This window comes from Erinaceus europaeus, chromosome 11 (assembly GCF_950295315.1).
Source record: "Erinaceus europaeus chromosome 11, mEriEur2.1, whole genome shotgun sequence".
Taxonomy (NCBI): domain Eukaryota; kingdom Metazoa; phylum Chordata; class Mammalia; order Eulipotyphla; family Erinaceidae; genus Erinaceus; species Erinaceus europaeus.
This window is the reverse complement of record NC_080172.1, coordinates 4,825,101-4,841,008: the sequence shown is the minus strand read 5'-3', so window position 1 is coordinate 4,841,008 and position 15,908 is coordinate 4,825,101. Positions and strand designations below refer to the sequence as shown.

At 44.5% G+C, this 15,908-nt stretch overlaps 1 protein-coding gene across 3 annotated transcripts in view; it reads left to right on the top strand.

The window, feature by feature from the left end:
- The window catches only part of DMGDH (dimethylglycine dehydrogenase), an 86,296-nt gene that overhangs the window by 12,356 nt on the left and 58,032 nt on the right, over nt 1-15,908 (top strand). For all 3 annotated transcript variants that reach the window (XM_007519036.3, XM_060201080.1, XM_060201079.1), the window contains exons 5-7: nt 283-487; nt 7,055-7,303; nt 10,466-10,664. In XM_007519036.3, coding sequence (XP_007519098.1) covers nt 283-487; nt 7,055-7,303; nt 10,466-10,664 — 653 coding nt within the window. The remainder of the gene's footprint in view (nt 1-282; nt 488-7,054; nt 7,304-10,465; nt 10,665-15,908) is intronic.

Below are 15,908 nucleotides of genomic sequence, written 5' to 3'. Positions count from 1 at the left end.
TTCAGTTACCAACAGAAACTGGTAGTTTAGATTGTTGTGGAGGGATAGTGGACAGATGTTGGCAGAGTAATTACAAGTGTTGACCAAGCCGGAACTCTACTGAACTGTCAGGCTGGATTCTGTTTCAGTCTTGGCTTCAATACAGAGAAAGAAATGGACACAGATCAATCTAATGCCATGACAGACTTTTAAAGCCCAGTTTTCTTAAGTGCTTGCTGGCAAGATATGCTCACGTTTAATACTACATATATATTGAATATTGACTCTTCATGATGAATTTAGGTTTTAGCTGGACTGTATAACCCCGGCGATGGCCACATTGATCCTTATTCTCTAACGATGGCTCTGGCTGCTGGGGCTAGGAAATATGGTGCCCTTTTAAAATACCCTGCACCAGTGACTTCTTTGAAAGCCAGGTCAGATGGAACATGGGAGGTTGAGACACCACAGGGACCTGTGACAGCCAACAGGATTGTGAATGCTGCAGGTAAGTAGTCTATCATTTTTTTTTTTTTACTGGTAGTTGTTTTTTTTAAGTGAAAAAGTGTTTAGACATCATTGTTTTTATATTATTATTATTATGGTGATGAAACACTAATACTACCCAATTCATTATTTTATCTGTTTAGAGAGCATAATCCCTATGGCACTGGGAGAAACTTCAGTGCTGTGGTGGTGAACCTATTTCTCGGTCTTCATCTTTCATTCTTTTTTTTTTTTCTTTTTTTTGTGATTCCTCATGTTGATGTCAGACTAGGACCACACCAGTGGATGATGATGATGATTATTATTGCTTCTTTATTGGGGGATTAATGGTTTACAGTCAATACTAAAATACAATAGTTTGTACCAGCATAACAGTTCCAAATAACAATACAAGCCCCACTGGGTCCTCCTCTGCCATCATGTTCCAGGACCTGAGCCCTCCCCTACCCCAGATTCTTTGACTTTGTGTAGTACACCAATTTTTTGAAGTGTTTTTTTTGTTGTTGTTGTTGCTCAGTTATATTTATATTTTTTATTAATAATTTAATAGTGATTTATAGAATTATCAGACAATAAAGGTATAATCCCACACTATTCCAATCAGTTCTGTGTCCCCACTCGCTCCAGCAGAAACTGTAATAGTTCTCTCAAGGTCACAGATTTGGGTTCACACTATCTCCCTCCCTCCCTCCCTCCCTCCCTCCCTCCCTCCCTCCCTCCCTCCCTCCCTCCCTCCCTCCCTCTCGCTCCATATATATTGTTTGCAGGTGGAGCCAGACCCCCAGCCTGTTTCTGTCTTTGCCTAATGGGGCAGGACTCTGGGGAGGGGAGGTTCTGAGAGTCATTGGTGAGGTTGTCTGCCTGGGGTGGTCAGGATGGCATTGTAGTAACATTTGTAGCTTGGTGGCTGAAAGGCTGTAAGATATAGTGAAGGAGACAGTGTTTCATTAACAGGAGCCAAAAGAGTAAGAATGGAGCAAATATGTCTCTCTCTTTCTACCTTAAAGAGCCAGCCCATAGTGCTGAAGACCCAGCGATGAAAGCAAATAGTCCTTATTCAAAATACAAAAGCTCCCCAGTAAGCCTCAATAACTGGGAGTGAATTTATGAATATGTCTCTTTCCAAAATTGAAGTTGACAAAGATCAGTTTTCTTCCCCCAATAATTTTACTAAGGAAAGGATATGAGTGGAATTTGTTTTGTTTCATTTTTTTTTAAAATTTGTGATTAATATAAGATTACGAGACTATAAGATCACAGTGTGTGTTTCTACCTCACATCCACCAGCAAAGTTCTGTATCCAAACCCTGCCACCTCCCAGAGAGAACGGTCATAGTTCTCACAAATCTTAGGAACAATTTTCTTGCTTCTGTTTTTATTTTTCTTTTCACTTTCATATGTTTCAGATCTCTAGATTCCACATCTGAGTGTCTTCCCCTCCTCTCTCCATTTCTCTCTGTCCTATGCAACAACGACAACATCAATAACAATAAAAAAACAAGGGCAACAAAAAAGGGGAAAAAACAAACAAAAAAAGAAGGGAAAGTATATAAAAAAATTTTTGCCTTTGCATGTTCTTTGAGTAAATGCTTAAGGGTGATACCGCTGGATCATAAGGCATTTTTATTTGTTTTATCGATTTAAGGACTGCCCACACAGTCTTCCAAAGGGCTGTCTCAATTTACATTCCCACCAGCAGTGACGCAGAGTCCCTTTTCTCCACAACCTTTCCAACACCTGTCATTCCTGGTTTGTTGATGTTGACCACTCTTACAGGTGTGAGATGGCGTCACATTGTAATTTTTACTTTATTATATTATTATTTTTTATTGTGACCAGGGTTATGCTGGGGCTTGGTGCAGGAACTACAAATACACTACTTCCAGAGGCCATTTTTCCTTTTTTTTTGGGGGGGGGAAGGGCAAACTTGATTAAGCACACACATTACAGTGCACAAGGACCCAGGTTCAGCCCCCAGTCTCCACCTGCAGGGGGAAAGCTTCACAAGTGGTGAGCAGGTCCGCAGGTGTCTCTCTGTCTCTCTCCCTCTCTAACTCCCACTCCCCTTTCAATTTCTGTCTCTACCCAATAATAAATAAATAAAAATATTTTCAAAAAGAGAAAGGGAGAGAGAAAGATAGACACCTGCAGACCTGATTCACCATTCATGAAGCATCCCTCCTACAGGTAGGGGATGGGGGCTTGAACCTGGGTCCTTGCACATTACGGTAATTATATACGATTGACCAGGTGTGTCATGGCCCCTTCATTTAGTTTTAATTTGCACTTCTCTAGTGATAAATGAAGTGGAGAATTTCTTCAGATGTCTGTGGGCCATGTGTATCTCTCTTTAGAAAACTCTATTTCTTTGGCCCACTTTTGTTGTGGGTTTTTGTTTTATTTTTTTAAAGCAGAGCACTGTTCAGCTCTGGTTTATGGTAGTCCAGGGGATTGAACCTGGGATTTTGGAGCCTCAGGCATGAGAGTCTGTTTGCATAACAATTATGCTGTCTATCCTCCTCCACCTTTTTTTTTTTTTTCCTTTTTGGCCCACTTTTTTCTGGGTTAAATTTCTTAGAACCTGTATCTTAAGCTTTCCAGGTTGTATCAGAAGGTTTGCAAAACATCACCTGAGAAACAATTCTAAGTGTCCTTACAGGCTAGAGAATGTAGTAATATTTTTGAGCAAGAGGAACCAAAGGACAGTTTCTGATATTCCTGACCTCTTGGTGTGCCTTTAGGGTCCGTGTCTTTCAAAATCTGTTTCTACCTTCATGCTACCCTGTCCTGCACAGGTGACTTGGGACTAGACAGGAGCTTGGAGCTATTATTATGCAAATTTCCCCTTTCAACCTCCACATTCTGATGCATAGTTCTCCTTAAAGCTTAGAAGGGTTTGTAAAACTTTTTACTTGAAACTTTACTGACAGGGCCCCACGAGGCCTAGTGTTCAGCCAAAAAGGATTGCTTAATTTTGTCCGACACTTTGCGTCAGAGAAAGAAGCTGCCAATGCCAGTGTAAAAACCATGAGTAGAAGTAAACTTGCCCTGTGAACTTTTATCTTTCATGGTAGCCTGATTCCTTTTAGTAATTTGAAAATGGAAGTCCGTTCTGATGATCTTTTGTATTGACTCTCCAGGTAGTTATGGTAGATTTTAGGACCATGGTTTTCTCTCTTTGCCTTGGACTTGGTGGGACCCAGCAGTATAATCTGGCTACATTGAAACTAATTTAGCTACTCTCTTCTTCTTCTAGCGTTTGCCCTTCTTCCGTAGCCAGTCAACAGCGTCAGGTTGAAAGCTGTCAGGAGCTGCTTGCTGCTGGCTTTGAAAGTGACTGGGATCCATGTGGATTCAGTCGGCTAGGAAGGATCGTCAGTTTCCCCAATGAATGGGGACTCACGGGATGCACCACGAGAAGGTCGTTCCAATGCATCCCAGCTACTCTCTACAGGATGAGAATACCAAGAAATTCAAGAAATATCACCACCATAGGGTGAAACAGTATAGAGTTTGCTGTGAGGTGTTTTTTTTTTTTTTTTTTTTTTTTTGCCTTCAAGGTTATCGCTGGGGCTCCGGGCCTGCACTGAATCCCCTGCTCCTGGAGGCTGTTTTACCCTTTTGTTGCCCTTGTTGTTATTGTTGTTGTTGTTGGATAGGACAGAGAGAAAGCGAGAGAGCAAGAGAGGAGGGGAGACAGAGAGGGGGAGAGAAAGACAGACACCTGCAGACCTGCTTCACCGCCTGGGAAGCGACTCCCCTGCAGGTGGGGAGCCTGGGGGCTCGAACCGGAATCCTTACGCGGGTCCTTGCGCTTCGCACTGTATGCTGTGAGTTTTAGAGTAATGGAATTATAGTATTCTTTTACATACATTCCCGCTACATTTTTTAAAAAATATTTATTCCTTTTTGTTGCTCTTGTTTTATTGTTGTACTTATTATTGTTGTTATTGATGTCATTGTTCTTGGATAGGACAGAGAGAAATGGAGAGAGGAAGGGAATACAGAGAGGAGGAGAGAAAGACAGACACCTGCAGACCCGCTGTGAAGCGACTCCCCTGCAGGTGGGGAGCCAGGGGCTGGAACCAGGATCCTTATGCCGGCCGGTCCTTGTGCTTTGCGCCACGTGCCCTTAATCAGCTGCCCTACCCCCTGGCCCCTCCCACTACATTTTAACTATAAAATGCTTTGATAAGCAAGTGACTAGTTCAGAAATTCACTGATACATTTAAATAGAACTGAGTTGATTTTATTAAATTTGTGTTCTTAATTGAAAACAAGTACATTGAGGATAGTGTGGTGGTTTGAATTACTAGACTGGGGGTTTGTTTTTCCTGCTCCAAATTGATTCTAGTGCACATAACTAAAACATGTAGCTTTACTATATTTTCCTGCAGAGTCTTGACACTGATAACTCATATCTCCCTCTATTGGGGGGAGTTACGGGCCGAGTTTGCTCTCCACATGTTTAAAGGTTCGTCACACATAATCCCAACAAAGACTTGAGGAAGAAGCATGATTTTCAGGAATTTTAAACTATTCAGGAAAAATTGAAAACATTCACATCTTTTTATTTATTTAAGTTTATTAATTTATTGCCTAGAGACAGCCAGAAATTGAGAGGGAAGGGGAGATAGAGAAGGAGAGAGACAGAGAGACACCTACAGCCCTGCTTCACCACTTGTGAAACTTTCCCCCTGCAGGTGGGGGTCAGGGGCTTGAACCTGGGTCCGTGTGCGCAGTAACACATGCGTTCAACCTGGTACACCGCCACCCGCCCCGAAAACATTGACATCTTAGGCCAAGAGAGAGGGGAGGAGAGAGGAATAAAGAGGATCCATTTACTCACATGATGGCAGGCTCACATAGACGGACACCAAGCCATGCCTGTAGGTCTAGTTTATAACCACCCCAGCCCCACCTTCACCTCTTTGCTAAGCCACACTCATACCTGTCACCACTCCTTTTCCTGTGCAGCACTTTCTTCCCTCAGGAACAGGTGTTCTCATGTGGTGCAGCAGGTCTGTGTTCCCCTAGGTACTTCTGGTCATTTCTGACCTCAACAACCTACTATCCAGAAAAAAAAAAAAAATCAGATCTCTAAATTGTTAAGAGACAAACAACTCAAAATAGATGCTCACAGGTGAGAGTTTTGTTTTGCTAATAGGCGCCATTCCTAGGGCTACTATACAAGTGTGAACAACTTAGCCATTAAGCCAAAACAGCAGAACACAAAGAGTGATATTTACAGGGTTAAACAGACACAAACGTTGGCACATTAGTATACAGCACCTGGCTTACCCAACTGATGATTCTTGCTTAGCTGTGAATTTCCCAAAATAGTCTTCAGAACTCCTTGTTAGATTCTGGGGTGGTGGTGGTGATGGGTGGGGAGCAGAAGCAGAAACAAAAGTAGTTAAAAATCTAGAGTGTGCAACCTCTAAACAAATTACTAAGATAGTCTTGTTATTTGCATAATCACTCAAGATTATTTTGAAGTAAGCAAGAAAGAGAAACACCCTTCCCTGATCATTTGTTAAGGGGCCAGGAGACACTACCTTGCTGACTATCATTTTAAATTTGAAAATATCTTTTTATAAATGAAAGTGTCTTGGATTTTTAGAATAGTCTATTATAGCAGGAAAACCAAAATGATGTGATGATTTCAGGGGCTGCCTGTGTAACCTGGGGCAAGATTCTTTCCCTTTCTGGATATTGATTCTCCATCTTGGGTGAAGGAAGATGGTGTCCTTCTGGTCACAAATGATCTGGTTTTATCTTTTGCAGAGGAGAAATAATGTTCATTTCTGTCGGGAAATTGTGAGGATGTGGTAGAGCTTGGCAGGGCTTGACCTGAGGAGTGCGTCTATCCTGTCAGTTTCTCTCTCTGCTGAGAGGTTGAGCAAGAAGGGACAGGAGTAACCCCAACGGTGTGCCCCGTTTTGTCAGACTCCCTGCCTCACAAAGCACCCTGCATTCCTGATACTAGGGCCTATCTACATAATCATTGTTTTGCCTGAAAGATCCCCACCCATTCCATTCCTTTGATCTATCTTCTTTCTACCCTCAAGACCCTCTCTGCCTGCAGGGTACTATTAATCCTACCAGTTAAAACCTTCGCAAGAGCTGTAATTGCTTCTCTGCCAGCCATGGTTGTCGGCAGGTGAACTCTTACCCCCCAGCCTGCAGAACTTCTTTCCTTGCTTCACCATACCTGTCCACAAGAAGTTCCAGTGTTTCTATAACTTTATCTATATCTGTGTTTTATAACATCTGAAATTTGGGGTGGTGGTTGATTTTTCATTCAAGCACAAGTTTTCATTTCTTTTCCTGCCCGTCTGTGTTTATGGGCAACAGTATTTATTTATTTATTTATTTCAGGAACGCTGTTTCTCTAGGTACCAGATGTCCTCAGAAAGTCTCGAGCCATGTGCATAGTGTTGTCTATGTTGCATTGACAAAAAAATTTTAAGTTGCTGTGATGTTCCTCAGACTTTACCATGAGGACAGTGCAGGAGTTGCCACATTGATGTCATATATTTATATATTGTTTTTATTATCATTTGAGGATTTTGGGCTCGTGAAATAGGCAAGATGGTTGGACTAGAGCATCCTCTCATCCCAGTGCAACACCAGTATGTCGTCACATCGACCATACCCGAAGTGAAAGCGCTAAAAAGAGAACTCCCTGTGCTCCGGGACCTGGAAGGCTCTTACTACCTCCGGCAGGAAAGAGACGGACTTCTGTTTGGTCCCTATGAAAGTCAGGAGAAAATGAAGGTTCAGGACTCCTGGGTCAGCAGTGGGGTTCCTTCAGGTGAGCTAGCCAGTGGAAATGTGTGTCGGGACTTGTGTGGTCTTTCCTCTCTGGGACCATCAGAGATGGAACCACCGGACAAGTCATTAGACACTCGAGAAGCAGGAGGTGAGGGCTTTGAGAGGCTGATTTGTTCTACCCCTTTGATTATCACAGCAGAGAACCAGGAAAAAAAAAGGTAGTTGGCGGTGGGAAGTGGAAAAGAAAAAAAGGAATGTTCCCACACATTAGAAGAGTCAAGACCCACATCAATCTTCTGTCTCCCACCTTTCCCCTCACGCCATCACCACCTGCTTGGTCTGCCGTCCAGATTTTGATACAGTTGTGGTTGTGCTTTGACAAATGAGAAGAAAGGCAGGTGGGGCTAAAAGTCGGGCTGGGCACTCACTTCTGTGTGTGTGTGTGTGGCTCCTGTTCTAGCTCGGGCTCTACCTGCGAAGCTCTGCTGTGGTGCTGTCTCTCCACCCTGCTCTCCTTCTGCTTCCCTCTTTCCCTCCCTCTCCACCCCTCCTTCTCCTCCCTCTTCCTTGCCTCTCTCCCTCCCTTTTCCTGGCTTGAACCCAGGTCCTTGTGCACTGTAGTGTGTATACTTAACCAAGTGCGCCACCACCTGCCCCTTGTTTTTGCTTATTTATTTATTTATTTATTTATTTTAAGAAGGAGACATTAACAAAACCATAGGGTAGGAGGGGTACAACTCCACACAATTCCCACCACCAGAACTCCGTATCCCACCCCCTCCCCTGATAGCTTTCCCATTCTCTATCCCTCTGGGAGCATGGACCCAGGGTCATTGTGGGTTGCAGAAGGTGGAAGGTCTGGCTTCTGTCATTGCTTCCCCGCTGACATGGGCGTTGACTGGTCGGTCCATACTCCCAGTCTGCCTCTCTCTTTCCCTAGTAGGGTGGGGCTCTGGGGAAGCGGGGCTCCAGGACACATTGGTGGGGTGTTTTTGCTTTTCATGAAACATTTACACAGAGCCAAATGAAGGGTGGAGCCCAGCTATGAGCCTCAAGTTCGAATCTATATTAAGAGCTAAAATATCACCGGAGAGCACCGAATGATTAAAGGAAGATATGATATAAAGAAACAGATGAAACTGTAGGGCGTAGAATTCAATAATTTGACAGGGTACTTGGACTAGGAAATGGATTCCCGTCCTCTCACTTCTCAAAGAGCGAGTGGCTACATCCCCACAGAGAGCAAAATCACTGCAGAGCCTTCCAGAGGTGGGTGCGGCCAGGCCAGCTGGTGGAGGGCTTTCGCTTTGCTGGCTGGGTCCTGCACACTTGGGTCTGAGTGCAGTGGCTCCAGGCCCACTGGGAGGGGGACCTGCTACCTGGATCTTCTCTTTCTCTGCTCTTCTCACATGCTGGCTGCCTCTTCTCTAGTGAATGTTGAGTAAAGATTGTAATGATTTCAGCTGGAAAGAGAGCCACAGTTTTAGCTACCCCTGTGTGTTCCTACAGTCTGGTCCAGGCCTCTAGGCCACAGACCCAGAACAGAGTAATATGGACAAACTGGTTGGCTGCTCAGTCAGCAGTAGGGGGAAAAGGTCTCTCCTTCTCCTCTCCTCTCCTCTCCTCTCCTCTCCTCTCCTCTCCTCTCCTCTCCTCTCCTCTCCTCTCCTCTCCTCTCCTCTCCTCTCCTCTTTTCTCTCTCTTTCCTCTCTCTTCTCTCTCCAGGGTTATCGCTGGGGCTCAGTGCTAGAACTATGAATTCACTGCTCCTGGTGGTCATTTTTTCCCATTTTATGGGATAGGACAGAGAGAAATTCAGTGAAAAAGAGGAGACAGAAGGAGGGAGAGAGAGACCTGCTGCACTGCTCATGAAGCATCCCCCCTGCAGGTGGGGTGCCAGGGGCTCTAACCCCGATCCTTACACAGGTCCTTGCGCTTCCTGCTATGTGCGCCTGACCAGATGTGCCACAGCCCAGCCCCTCATTGTACCATGTATGCCTGTCCTTTACTGACCAGCAGCACAGCTTCCCTCAGCATCACACCTGCTTTCTCATGCTCTCAGCCCAGGTTCTAGCCTGGCCGCCACAGCCCTGGGGAGAGTGTTGATGTCATCATGAATGTCTTTCTCTGTTTCCTTCCTTCCTTCCTTTCTCCCTTCCTCTCTCCCTTCCTTCCTTCTTTTAAAAATTTTTTAATGTTTATTTATTTATTTCCATTTGTTGCCCTTTTTTATTGTTGTAGTTATTATTATTATTGATATCGTTGTCGGATAGGACAGAGAGAAATGGAGAGAGGAGGGGAAGACAGAGAGGAGGAGAGAAAGACAGACACCTGCAGACCTGCTTCACCGCCTGTGAAGCGACGCCCCTGCAGGTGGGGAGCCGGGGGCTCCAACCGGGATCCTTCTGCCGGTCCCTGCGCTTTGCGCCACATGCGCTTAACCCGCTGTGCTACCGCCTGACTCCCCCTTCCTTCCTTCCTTCCTTCCTTCCTTCCTTCCTTCCTTCCTTCCTTCCTTCCTTCCTTCTTTCCTTCCTTTCTTTCTTTCCTCTTTCCTTCCTTTCTTTCATCCATCCATCCATCCATCCATCCATCCATCCATCCATCCATCCATCCATCCTTCCTTCCTTTCTTCCTTCCTTCCTTTCTTTTTTTCCTCCAGAGTTGCCTTTCTCTCTTTCTTTCTTTCTTTCTTCCTTCCTTCCTTCCTTCCTTCCTTCCTTCCTTCCTTCCTTCCTTTCTTTCTTTCTTTCTTTCTTTCTTTCTTTCTTTCTTTCTTTCTTTCCTCCAGAGTTATTGCTGGGGCTCGTTGCCTTTACTATGAATCCACTGCTCCTAGAGGCCGTTTTTCCCATTTTGTTGCCCTTGTTGTCATTATTATTGTTGTTGTTATTGATGTCATTGTTGTTGGATAGGACAGAGAGGAATGGAGAGAAGAGGGGAAGACAGATGGGGAGAGAAAGATAGACACCTGCAGACCTGCTTCACCACCTGTGAAGTGACTCCCCTGTAGGTGGGGAGCTGGGGGCTCGAATCGGGATCTTCAGGCCGGTCCTCCTGCTACGTTACTGCCTGACTCCCTCTGTTGCTCTTTCTGTGGGTGACAACAAAATGAATGCAAGCTGCTCTGGGGATGGGAATTACTTTGGAGAGATTGCTGGTGCAATGTGAATATCCTGACCACAGTGACGTGTCTCCTTAGGGTTCGGGAAAGAGCTCTTTGAGTCTGATTTGGATCGAATTATGGAGCATGTCGAAGCTGCAATGGAGACAGTCCCAGTGTTGAGGAAGGCCGACATCATCAATATCGTCAACGGTCCTATCACCTACTCCCCGGACATTCTGCCTATGGTGGGCCCCCATCAGGGGGTTAGGAACTACTGGGTGGCTATCGGCTTTGGGTGAGTACTGCTGGGGAAGCCAACGGTATTTCCTGGCAATAAAGCAGAACGCTAGACTTTCCTGGTGAAGAAGGAGAAGCCTGGGTATGAGTAGTGGTTTTTTATTTTATTTTACTTTATGGGAGGATTAATGAATTACAGCATAGCTTTTGAACATGGATACATAGCTTTCTTTTCTTTATTGGTGGGACTGATGGTTTATAGTCAATAGTAAAATACAGTGGTTGGTACATGTGTAACATTTCTCAGTTTTCCACATAACATCCCCCCCCCAGGTCCTCCCATGGGCAGCTTTCTTTTTCTTTTTCCCTCCCTCCCTTTCTTTCTTTCTTTCTTTCTCTCTTTCTTTTTCTTGTATTTAGAAACACTTTAGTACTTTATAATCACATTTTAAAATATTTTTTATAAAATGGAAATATTGACAAGACCATAGGATAAGAGGGGTACAACTCCACACAGTTCCCACCACCAGAACTCCGTATCCCATCCCCTCTCCTGATAGCTTTCCCATTCTCTATCCCTCTGGGAGCATGGACCCAGGGCCATTGAGGGTTGCAGAAGGTGGAAGGTCTGGCTTCTGTAATTGCTTCCCTGCTAAACATGGGCATTGACAGGTGGATCCATACTCCCAGTCTGCCTCTCTCTTTCCCTAGTGGGGCAGGGCTCTGGGGGAAGCGGGGCTCCAGGACACATTGGTGGGGTTGTCTGTCCGGGGAAGTCAGGCTGGCATCACGGTAGCATCTGGAATTCTTAACTCCTGTGATAAGTATCTGCAAGACACTCCCACACCCAGCTTACCGTAAACACCTTTTCCCCGGCACTGGGCACCAGGACCCCAAGGCTTCTCCCAATCCCCTCCTTCCGCCTCCTTTCCCAGAGTCCTTTGCTTTGGTGCAATACACCACACCCATGCCACATAACACTTTCTGTCTCCCTTTCTGTCCTTGTTTCTGAAATTCCAGCTGTGAGTTAAGTCGTCTGATATTCACAGTCTTCTTTCTGTCTTATCTCACTTCATACAATTCCTTCAAGTTCCATCCAAGAGGAGACAAAGGAGTTACTTCATCTTTTTTGACAGCTGAGTAATAGTTCATTGTGTATATGCCAGACTCTCTTTTAAAAAATATTTATTATTGCACCAAAGTAAAAGACTCTGGGGTGGGTGGGTGGGGAGAATACAGATCCAAGAAGGATTCAGAGGACCTAGTGGGGGTTGTATTGTTATATGGGAATCTGGGGAATGTTATGTATGTACAAACTATTGTACTTACTATTGAATGTAAAACATTAATTCCCCAATAATAAAAAAAAAGAAAAGCTGGAAAAATATTTATTTAGAGGCCAGGTGGTGATGCACCTGGTTAAACACTCACATTACAGCGCGCAGGACCCAGGTTCAAGCCCCTGGTCTCCCACCTGCAGGGGAATAGCTCCATGAGTGGTGAAGCAGGGCTGCAGGTGTTTCTCTGTCTCTCTCCCTCTCTACCTCCTCCTCTCAATTTCTCCCTGTCTCTATCTAATAAGAGAGAAAGAAATATTTATCTATTAGTTGGATAGAGACAGAATGAAATCGAAAGGGAAGGAAAAAATAGAGAGGGAGAAAGAGAGACACCTTCTATACTATTTCATTGCTCATGAAGTTTTCTTCCTGCATGTGGAGCCTGGGAACCTGAATCCCTGACTTTGCGCATGGCAAGGTGTGCTCCCTACCCAGTGCACCACCACTCTGTCCGGCACTGCAGCTTTCTTATTTGGTTGTTTCCAAGTTTGAGCTGTTACAAAATGTGCTGCTCTGAATGTAGCTGTACAGAGATCTCCTCTAGGGCAGGCAGGCCCATTTCTAGTGCTCTGAGAAATCTCTAGAGTATTTGTCCTAGGAGTGGGCCAACTTGCCTTCTCACCGACAGTGTAGACGGCTTTCTTTCCCCTTTACATTCTCACCGACACTTAGCATTGCTGCACTTTCTGGTGTATGACATTGTCGTCTTTGTCTCTGCATTTCTCTGATAAGCAGTGACTTGGAGCATTTTTTTTTTTCCCCCATATGTCTGTTGTTCTTCTGGATCTCTTCTTTGGTGAGGCTTCTGTCCACATCCTCTCCCCATTTTGTAATGGGGCTGTTATTAGGCTATTATTATTATTTATTTTTCAGTTGTTGCTGCTGACTTCTTTATGTATTTTGGTTTTTAGCCCTTTGTTTGATGAAGGACTTTAAATATTTTCTCCCACTCCGTAGTAGGCTCTCTGTCTTTGTGGTTCTTTTTCTGTGCAGATTTTTTTCCTTTTTTTTTTTTTTTTTTTTTTTTTTTAGTGTACGGTAGTCCTACTTATTTATTTATTTGTTGTAGTTGTGTATTTCAGATGAATCTTCTCCCATAGTTTCAGGACCAAACATGGAAAATCATAGAGGAGCAAAGAGCTTTTTTCCATTTTATGATCATTGAAATGCTAGGAATAAAAGCAAACAAACAAAACTCGATTTGGGGCAAACACTGTAGCTCAGCTGGGAGGTGCACCGGTGTGAGGCTGGCCCTCACTGCCCTGGGAGGCGTCTTCGCCCTGTGGTATCTTTGCTTCTCCTTCTCTCCCTCCCCTTCCATCCCTCTTGTTTTCTTTCTCCTTCTCCTCTTTCTCTAGCCTTCTATCTGAAAAATTCAGCCCATAATGATAAAGCCCCAGGCATATATATATATTCAGTTTTAAAATGCTGACCCCCCCCCCAGTGGTGGGAATTGTGTGGAATTGTACCCCTCTTATCTTATGTTCTTGTCAGTGTTCCCATTTTATAAATAAAACTTAAACAACAACAACAACAAAGCTGACATTATGGAACCCTCCTGCACTGCTGGTGGGAATATCAATGGCTCCAACCCCTGCAGAGAACAGTCTGGAGGACTCTCAGAAGGCTAGAAATGGACCTGCCCTATGACCCTGCAATTCCTCTCCTGGGGATAGAGCCTAAAGGTCCAAACACACCCGTCCAAAAAGATCTGTGTGCACCTGTGTTCATAGCAGCACAATCTGTAATAGCCAAAACCTGGAAGCAACCCAGGTGTCCAACAACAGATGAGTGGCTGAGCAAGTTGTGGTCTATATACACAATGGAATACTACTCAGCTGTAAAAAAAATGGTGACTTCATCTTCTTCACCTCACCCTGGATGGACCTTGAGGGAATTATGTGAAGTGAGATCAGCCAGAAAGAGAAGGATGAATATAGGATGATCCCACTCATAGACAGAAGTTGAAAAATAAGAACAGAAGGGGAAACACAAGGCAGAACTTTTAACTGGAGCTGTTATATTGCACCATAGTAAAGGACTCTGGGGTGGGGGTTGGGGTGGTTCATGTCCTGAAATATGATGGCAGAGGAGGACATGGGGGGGTGGTTAGAGTGTTATGTGGAAAACTGAGAAATATTACACATATACCAACTACTTATTTTACAGTTATCTATAAACTATTAAATCCCCCCAGTAAGGAAAAAAAAAAGTCTGGGCTGGGGAGACAGCATAATGGTTGTGCAAAGAGACTTTCATACCTGACTGAGGCTTCAAGATCCCAGGTTCAGTCCCCAGCACCACCATAAGCCAGAGCTGAGCAGTGCTCTGGTCTCTCTCCTCTCTTTGTGTATCTCTTATTAAAATAAAATATTTATATAAAAAAGAAAAAGAAAAAAATTGGACCTTACAACGGTTTACTGGCTTAATACTATAGGCTGTAAGGATCTGTTGCAGACAGACAGTGGTCTCCTACACTGTCTCCCTGAAGAGCCTGGCCGTTTCCATTGGTCATTTTACATTTCATGACACAGTGTGACAAAGATGAATCAGACTAGCGAGTGGCCAACGCATCTGATGCGGTTTTCACCATCAGTTCTGTCTGTCCAACATGATCTGCGTCTTTATGGATGCCTCAGCTTGCTTACAATCTGTGCTTCCATTACCCAGGTGAACTCTCATCTCTAATCTTGGTCCCATTAGTTTGGTGAGTACGAACGTCAAATCCATTTTACTATCATATTACATCTACTAGTATTCCAACTTTCTCCCCAAGTTTACTGGGCTATTGATTGAACTAATATGTAATAATTGCCATCTCTGTGCTAGGCCTAGGCTTGAACAGTCTGCTACAGCCAGGAGAAGGCAGGGAGGCCTGAAAGGTAGTGCAAGGCTGCATGGGGTGGTATCTTGTGGACACAGCTGAGAGGCTAGGGTCCGATGAAGGAACCAGCAGTGGGGGGTGAGAGACATAGGGTGAACTTACTCTGAGTTGGCCATTGACTATATTAGGCCTGCTTTCTCCCTCCCTCCCTCCCTTCCTCCCTTCCTTCCTTCCTTCCTTCCTTCCTTCCTTCCTTCCTTCCACCCTTCCTTTCCTTCTTCTTTTTAATGCTATCAGTGGTCTTTATTGGTTGCAAAAGGATTTAAGAGAGGGGGAATATAACTGGTCGCAAAGACAAGGTATTGACACCAAAAAAGCTCCTCCCCTCCCCTCCCTTCTTTTCCTTACCTTTCTTTTTCTTCTGTTCTCTTCTCCCCCACCCCCACCCCCACTCTCTGTCACCACAGCACTGCTCAGCTCTGGTTTAGGGTGCGATGGGTGACTGAGCCTGGGACTTTGGAGCCTCAGACTTGACAGTCTCTTTGCAGAACCATGATGCTGCCTCCTGCGCCCATATTAGGTCTCGGAGTGGGGGAAGAACAGCAATGCTATAACCTTTCTCATTTGAACCCCGATTAAAGGGCAGGTCTATGTGAGGAAAAAATTGGGGGGAAAATGAGCAGACAGGAGTAAGAGAATGTACCTTCCTCTCTTTGATGGCCTGAATAATAGAAGCGGAAATATACCTTATGTATTAGGGTGGAATGATGACTTTGGTTGCTATACTAGCCTGTCTCAGTGATCACTTCTCTGGAGCCCAGTGGTTCGAATACCTAACGGGGCACCATTTTTGTCTCCCGGGTAGGTTAAAAAACAGAATCTTAACTTTGTCTTGTGTGAGTGTTTCAGATTCCCTTACATCTCGTGTGTGATATTTCTTTTATTTTATTTTATTAATGACTTCATACTTTATTGCCCCCATTCCCTCCATTGGAAGCTACTGTAGTTCTCCCAGGGTCACAGATCTGGGGTGACTCTTCTTTCTATGACTGAGTCTACATTTACACATATTTGCCCATTTTTCCCATGATCCCATCTTCTCTGCCATTCTAAATTATACCTACACATATTACTACTTCCA